This window comes from Otolemur garnettii, unplaced genomic scaffold (assembly GCF_000181295.1).
Source record: "Otolemur garnettii isolate 467f Iridium unplaced genomic scaffold, OtoGar3 scaffold00043, whole genome shotgun sequence".
NCBI classification, from domain to species: Eukaryota; Metazoa; Chordata; class Mammalia; order Primates; family Galagidae; genus Otolemur; species Otolemur garnettii.
In genome coordinates, this window is record NW_003852438.1 from 2,662,633 (window position 1) to 2,670,598 (window position 7,966).

At 51.1% G+C, this 7,966-nt stretch overlaps 1 protein-coding gene across 1 annotated transcript in view; it reads right to left on the bottom strand.

Annotated features, from left to right (window-relative positions):
• TSC22D1 (TSC22 domain family member 1) overlaps positions 1 to 4,501 on the bottom strand; it is a 126,792-nt gene extending 122,291 nt beyond the window's left edge. Inside the window, exon 1 of the mRNA XM_003790351.2 lies at positions 1,137 to 4,501. Within this exon, the coding sequence (XP_003790399.1) occupies positions 1,137 to 4,015 (2,879 nt within the window). The 5' untranslated portion in view covers positions 4,016 to 4,501. The remainder of the gene's footprint in view (positions 1 to 1,136) is intronic.
• Positions 4,502 to 7,966: the final 3,465 nt, after the last annotated feature.

Here is a 7,966-nt window from a genome sequence, read left to right on the forward strand (position 1 = left end):
ATGAAAGAGTTCAATCACAAAAATCACCAACTAATACTAACATAAGTATGCTTCATGCTTACTCAAAATTCCAAAGCGAAAATGAATAATCTTCTCATAATTCTTATATTATTTTGATTAAGGTGAGTCACAGACAGGTAAACCTGTGAAAGAACTTTCCTTTAAAAACCAACTAGGTTTCAAAGCAATGTAGAGACATGAAGGAGTCCACAATTTTTCTAGCCAATTAGCTTGAGAGACACAATGTGATTCAATGAGCATGATTAGTGCATTATTTCCAATCTAATTGAGAAAACGCTCATTTAATAGTATGTTTTAGGCTTTACATATTTTTTTGGCAAGGGAAGAAGGAACAGGTAAAATAGATAAACAGGAAAACAAGGTCTTATTTTCATGTCTTTATAAATTCCACCCTCTAAGACTTACTTTCTTTACTCATTAAATGGCTACCACCTTTATTTACAATGCAAAATAAAAAATGTACAGCATATTACTATCGAAATCTGATTTTGACGATGTAAGGTGTCCTCTTCAAAAATATTTTTTAAAATTCTTATTCCTTTATTCTTCAGACAAAATGACCATTAAGTAATATACAAAAGTTGGTCCATTACAGTATGAGGGGAACCTATATGCCCCAGATCAGGTCATCTTTCCTACAGTGTCTGACTAGGAAAAGCAGGTAACAATATCTCTTACAAAGATCAAACACGGTAGAAATGAAAAAGGGCTGTCTCGTAAAGGAGAACAAACGTGGGAACCACAACCTCCCAAGAGATGATAAGGATTAAGACTAGATTAACCATTATGAGTTAGCAAAAAATTAAGCTTCTTTTCATTATTAATCTTTGTAAAAAGCATTTTATAGATAATAAAAACCACTTGGTGCCCCCAAACCCATTTGTAACATGAATATATGCTCAATTAACTATTCCAAAAGTGTTTTTATATTATAGTATCTCCTGACTCTGAAATCATTCCATTAACACTCTTGCTCTAAACAACTTACCATGAAAATACATGTTTCACATACAAAAATGAAAATATACAATTTAGACTAATTTTGTGCATACATATATAGCTACTGAATAATTTCCAATCTGTTGAACGTCTGCAGAAATATGGCATGATCTTACCTTTCATCCTCGCCATCCACCAGGGGTGTCGTCAGCGGTAGCACCTTCAACGGGAAAAGAGAAGCAGAGGCTGCTAGGCTGCTGCTACTCCCATCTGAAACTGCTGACATTCCCCCACTGTCACCACTGATAGTCTGAGGTAAGCAAACTAAGGAGGGCTCCACTGGGCGCCTGGCATCTTCAATTTGGCTTCCAATTGCCTGAGCTAATGATTGTGCAGAGAACTGAGCAGAACTTAGCGGTAGTTGTTGTGCCAACGGCATATTTATATTACTTGCTACCAAGGGAGGTTGACTAACACTTTGAACCAAATTACCATTTTGGGTGGCAGGGGTTTGTGCTATATTCTGTGGTGGAACCAAGTTTGTTGGGGCAGAAGGCAATCCAGAAGGACCAGCTGAACTAACCTGATTCGTAACAGAAATACTACTAGCAGAGGGCAAAGGACTAACTGCTGGCAACTGCTGTGAAACAACTCCTTGAGCTACTGGCTCTACTCCTTGTGGCTGGGGAGGCACAGTTAACAGGGTACTTTGGGGTGCAATAACCAATTGTTGAGGAAGGCTTGCAGCGCTAATTTGAACTCCCTGGTGAATAATCCCAGTTTGAGCAGGTGGAACTACTTGTGAAGATGGAGGAGCACCTTGCTGAATAACCGAAGGTGGAACTTGGGCAGAGGGCTGCTGCACTGCAGTAGGTATGTTTGCTTGCTGACCAATATTTGCAATCTGACTGCCTGTAGGGACAGCAGACACCGCTGTCTGAGCCTGGCCAACAGGCTGGCCAGAGGCCCCTGCAGGTTGCGCTGCGACTGCTGTGGGCTGCACTGGCAGCTGGATACCCTGTGGCTGAGCGACAGGAATCACTGTTGCTCCTGCTCCCACTCCTGCAGAACTGGGCTGTCCGGAGGACACTGCTGTTTGAAGAATTGGCTTCTGTTGTACATACTCTGAAGGAGGATTCTGAGTCACTGATTTACCATGGCCTGGAGCCATCTGGGTAGAAACCATTGGTTGCTGCTGTCCATACTGTAACTGCTGGGGTGGTGCCCCTGGAAGGGGAGTTTGCACTGGAGGAGCCGTCTGAGAATATGGCAGTTGGGGTTGAGCCAAAGTGGAGAGAGAAGGCTGCTGACCTAAAGCTGAAGTGACACCAACCACATTTATAGGTGATGGCTGGATACCAGAGGCAGCACTGATAGTGGCTTGCAGAGGTACTGGTTGAAGACCTTGCTTTTGCTGATAGCTCAGTTCTTGAGACTGTAATTGTACTTGTGAGATCTGTGACTGAGAAATACTCTGCGGTATACTAACTGCTGGAACACTTTGTGGACCAGTGCTACTGAAATCCATCTGTTGGAGGGTCACACCTTGAAGAGCCGGTTGCTGCTGCTGCTGCACCACCACAGCAGAGGCTCCCATCTCTCCACTTCCCACACTCTCTGTGTAGTGACTCAGTGTGCTGACACTACTGCTCACTGAACTCCCACTAGTGCTCTCCCTCTCAGAAGCCACTTCTATCGGGTTTTGTTTTACAGTCTCCACCGCCTTATTTATCACCACACCTTCTGTAGCAAGTACAGCATTTTCTTTTTCATAGAACTCAGTGCAAGTCCATCTACCTTTTTTAAAGGGCTCAGAACTAGAATCTAACTTCACCACTCTGAACCTTGATGTGTTAACTGTTGGTTGTTGCTGCTGACTTGAAACAGATCCCACAGTCACCCCTGCAGCTGCACTGGGGACACTGTTAACAGTGGAGGAAGTACTAGTACCATTGCCCATGCCACTCAAGATATTCACATTAACACCACTAGTAACTCCAGGCCCAACACTCATACTAGCAGCACTAGGAATATTGCTTGTATTTATATTAGCATTGCCAAATACACTGCTTGTCACGTTAGGATTAAAACTACTCACAGCACTAATGGTAACATTATTCATTGTATTAGTGCCAGTAACAGAATTTATACCTATACCGCCTGTAGTACTTGGAGCACGGATATTAGTCATTACAGATGCAGGTGAGCCACTGGATGATACAGCAGAAGTTGGTGCAACTGGTGTAACACTGTCAGAGCTTCCAGTTGTAGAGAGTTTTCTGGATACTGGGCTTGAGGGTGGCCCTCCAGGAATGGATGCCACAGCAGCATGAGATGGATGGTGGTGCCCATGTTGGAGGTGGTGCCCATGATGAATGTGATGGTGGTGATGGAGGTGGTGTGGATGAGCATTCCCATTGATCACAACATTCTGTTGTGGAAGGTGAGGCAAATGAGGCTGAGGAAGATGGGGCTGATTGGGAGAGACTGCCCCAGGTGTTTCGGCTTCCTGGAAGTTATTTAGAGTCTCTTCTGAGGAGCTTCGTTCCGGCTCCCCTAAGTCAGTAGCCCTGGAAAGTGATACATCAAGGATCTCAGAAGAAGAGAGATCTTCAGTGTGAGATTCATCCAGATCATCATAGCTCTCAGTGTCCTCTGCTATACTGTTGTTAGAGCTGATACTGGCGGAGATCTGAGCCGGAGTAACGCTAGTTATCTGGAAGCCACTTTTCTTTTTCATTTGAGTTCCGCCTGGTGCAAGAGGCTGTGCCTGCAGCTGAGCCTGCGAAAGGAGGTTCAGGCTTTGTGGAGGCGGAGGCTGTGGTCCCGACGAAGAAGATGCTGCAGGAGGCGGTGGCTGGAGCAACGAAGGAGGAGGAAAATCCTCGGAAGATGTGGCACTGCTACCAACGCCGGTACCTGCTGCATTGAGAGCAGAGGCGCTGCCACTACCGCTGCCCCTTCGAGGGAACATTGCCGGGTGCGCCATCTTCCTAGCACTAATGTCTGCAGCGGCGGCCGCCGCCGCGGCGGTGGACTCTGGCGGCTGGTGCATTGTGTTAGGTACCGGGGGGCGGAGGAGGCGAGTGCAATTTCCTTCTGCACCGTAATCTTTGTATTCGAGACGCCGGAGAGGAAAGCCGGACCTGACGCTCCGCCCGGCGCGATTCCTCCTCCTCAGCTGAAGGCGCCGGCTGCTCCTGCCTTCGAGGGCGAGCTTCGGGAAGGGAGGATGAACGAGGGTGAACAGAGAGGCCGGGGACCCGAAAGGGGGACCCCTTCAGTCCTTCACCATTCACTTTCCCCTCTAGTCCCACACCCCCCTTTATATTCCGCTTCACGTGGGGTGCGGGGCAGGAGGGAGGAGGGAGAGCAGGAGAGGGGGGAGGAAAAGCGAGAAATGCCCACCTTCTCCGGCCAACTCCGAAGCCACCTCAGCCCCCACCTCCCGCCGAGGCGGCGGCGGCCGCTGCAAAGCCCTCCCGGTCGCTCTGCACGAAAGCAGCGCGGAGCGAGTGTCGCCTTCCCCTCGCCACCACCGAGGCCACCGCCGCCAGCGAGCCCCGAGCTCAGTGTAGCTCCAACCTCCCCTCCCGGCCCCGCTGGGCCCTCCCCCCACGCCCCGCAGACCCTTTCAAACCCCCTGGGCTCGCGGTGACTGCTCCGTGAGGAAACGCTGGCCGCGGCTGGGGCCGGGGCGGCGCGGCTGCGAGCGGGGCGGCGGCGGGGCGCCCGGTACGGTGAGCCCAGCAACGAGGCGCGGGCGGGCGCGCAGAGACGCCGGGTCCTCGCGGAGCACGGCCGGGGCGCGGCGGCGGCGGTGGCAGCGGGAGCCTAGGGACCGCTCCATCACTGGCAGCCATGGAGCCCGAGCATTTTCCTCCCTCAGGGCAGGCGCCTCGGCTCGGCACACGTCCTCGGGGAGGAAGGGGCCGGCGCCCGAGCCTCCCCGGAGGGCGGCGGGACGTGCGCTAGAGCAGCGGGTGCGACCCTCTCTCGTCCTCTTCCTCCGCAGCCGGCTCGACCTCACCCCGCTGCTCCCGCGGCCGGGCGGGAGGGGGCCGCAGGCGGCGGCGGCGGCTTCTTTCTTGGCGGCGTTGGTGGCCAGACGGGCTGGTGCAGCGACTGCAGCCGACGCCGTTCAAAGGAACGAGAGGTGGGGTTGGTCGGTGTTGGCAAACGGGGCGGGGGAGTGGGTGGGTGCTGAGGGAGGGTGTCGGGCGGGGAGGGGGCTGTGGTGGTTGTTACTAGTGCTCTTCTCCGGTTCCGCCGGCTCCACCGTATCCCCCTGTCTCTCGCGGCATCGGGAGAGGAGGGACCAGCGCCCGGGCGCAGGAGGAGGAGGGGCGACCGCCGGCGAGAGGAGGCGGCGGCGGCGGCGGAGGGAGGGGGCAGGCGGAGGAGGAGGAGGGAAGATGGCGTCTGCGCATGCGCTCCGGCGCCGCAGACATAAAGCCGGGTCTGGCGGGGAAGGAGGTGGCGGATCTTCGGGCCTTGCCGAGCGCTGGGTTTTTCGACGGAAATTGCCGAAGGTGCGGGTGGTGGGGGTGGGGAACATCGGCCGAAGGAGCGAATCCGGGTTGCTCAGTGTGATTCTGCCCCTGGTGGGGGTGGGGCTGGGCTCGCGCGCGCGCGCGGGCTAGGCGTGTCTACTCTTGTCACACGCGGTCGGCGCGCGCGGGCACGCGGGCAGGGGAGGGGGCGCGGCGAACTGGGACCCGTGGAGGCTGCTGGCGCTCCCGGTCTCGGGTGTGCGCGCCCTGGGTGGTGTTCCCCGCCTGCGGAATGGGTAATGAGGCTTTTCTCCGCAGCAACAGCATCACGAGTTTCAATTCCCAGGAGCCCGCCGCCGCCACGACATGAGTCAGGCTTTCTTCTTAAGCGCGTGGCAGAGCCACCCCCGCCCTCGCCTCACCTGGGTTCGCCCCCGGCCCGCCCAGCCCTCGCCCCCTGGAGGGATGTCCCAGCTCCAAGAGCTGCGGGCTCAACGGAAGACCAGTGGCTCTCTGCAGTAAATAGTGGCTTTTGTGTAGGGCAGTGTGGCTGCCATGTGGTCCTCTCACCCTTCGACGGGCAGGGTGAGGCAGCGGGGCAGATGCTGCGGCTGTTTGCAGCTTACTGTCTAAATTCCTCATGGATAGGGTCTTCTCTAAGGAGACATGGTTGAAATCCGTCCTTTTCTGGAGGGAAGGAGCAACCAGCTCTGTAAACCGACCGACCTCAACAGGTGCAGTTTATTCTCGGGCAGCAATGCTTTTTTTTGTTTTAATTGTCCAGCTTGTAGCCCCATAAGATTTGACTTAAGAGGCAAGGTGGCCTAGTCATGATAGAAGCGCGAGTGAAATGATAAATGAAGCATGACTTCTAGGGCTAGAATATTTTAAAAAGCCATCTGAAATACTAATTTTAAAAAAACCACCTTTTGGGCGGTGCCTGTGGCTCAGTGAGTAGGGCGCTGGCCCCATATACTAAGGGTAGTGGGTTCAAACCCAGCCCTGGCCAAACTGCAACCAAAAAATAGCTGGGCATTGTGGCAGGTGCCTGTAGTCCCAGCTACTGGGGAGGCTGAGGCAAGAGAAGCGCCTAAACCCAAGAAGTTGGAGGTAGCTGTGAGCTTTGACGCGAAAGCACTCTACTGAGGGTTAATAAGTGAAACTGTCTCAAAAAAAAAAAAAAAACATTTCATATTTCATGCATCTCAGTGTAGATCTACAAAAGCAATATTAGGATTGGAGGCAATTTACTGGAAGTTGCTTAGTTGCTTTGGGGGGGCTTGTTTTTGTTTTTGTTTTTTTGAGACAAAGTCTTTACTCGGTCGCCTTGAGTAGAGTGCTGTGGAGCAGGCTCACAGCAATCTTAAATTTGGGGGCTTGAGCAATCCTCTTGCCTCAGCCTCCCAAGTAGGTGGCACTGCAGGTACCTGCCACAACCTTCAGCTAGTCTCTATTTTTAGTGGCGGCAACTGGCTCTTGCTCAGGCTGGTCTCGAACTCCTAAGCTCAAGCATTCCACCCGCACTTTCCACCCAAAGTGCTAGGATTACAGGCATAAGCCACCAAATGCAACTGCTTTCTTCTTATTGAGAGCACATGTAGTGAAAATAAGATAGTCAGTCAGGCTAGGGCTGGGCAAGACACAGCTGGCCTGGCTGGTTTGGGTCCTAAGGAATCTTTACTTTGCCTCATGTCTCCATTCCTGTTTTGCAAACTCAGCTTTAACCTAAAAAGTGTGTATCTTGAGTAGGTTAGGGCAATTGATTTAGGAGATTAACTTTTGAATTAGAAATTTTGTTTTATGTCAAGGGTTATGTCAATTATCGTTTATTATGGGTAATGGGTTATGATTACTATCGTTTAAGATTAAGTGTTGATTACTGTTATAGGGGTTAGCACAGTTCTTGCTTTTAACTTTTATGTATAAAACTGTGATTTTGGAAATGGAAGAACAGAACATTCTTGGAGAGACTTTTCTCACTGTTCTCCAGAATCACTGGCCTCCTGACAAAGTTTGGTGGCCCTGTCCTTTTCTCTGCATGTTGGCTGACAGTGACAGGCAGCTGGACCTTCTTCCTCTGGTAGCAGTGTTACGTAGCAAAAGCTAGCACTAAGCATTTTTTTACTACTAATCAGGAATATATTTCTCATGTAGGAATTTAAAAAACGACAAAGTAAGCCAAAATACTGTAGAGAGAAGTCTGTTTTTTAATTTTGGTTGTTAGGGAACTAAATGCTTAGGGTTAGACCTCTGATTCAGGAAACCAAACTTGCAGGTCTGCAGTCCTATTTGAGGAGATTCTTAAAACAAAAAATGATAAGTAATTTGCATAGACAAGAAGACTTGTCAATTCAACATGTTATGTTTAGTTTTCTCTGAGTGTTTTTCCCCGTTCTGTTCCTCAAGAAGTTAAGATTTTCGGGTGGCGCCTGTGGCTCAAAGGAGAAGGCCCTGGCCCCATACACTGGAGGTGGTGGGTTCAACCTGGCCCCAACCAAAGACTGCAAAAAAAA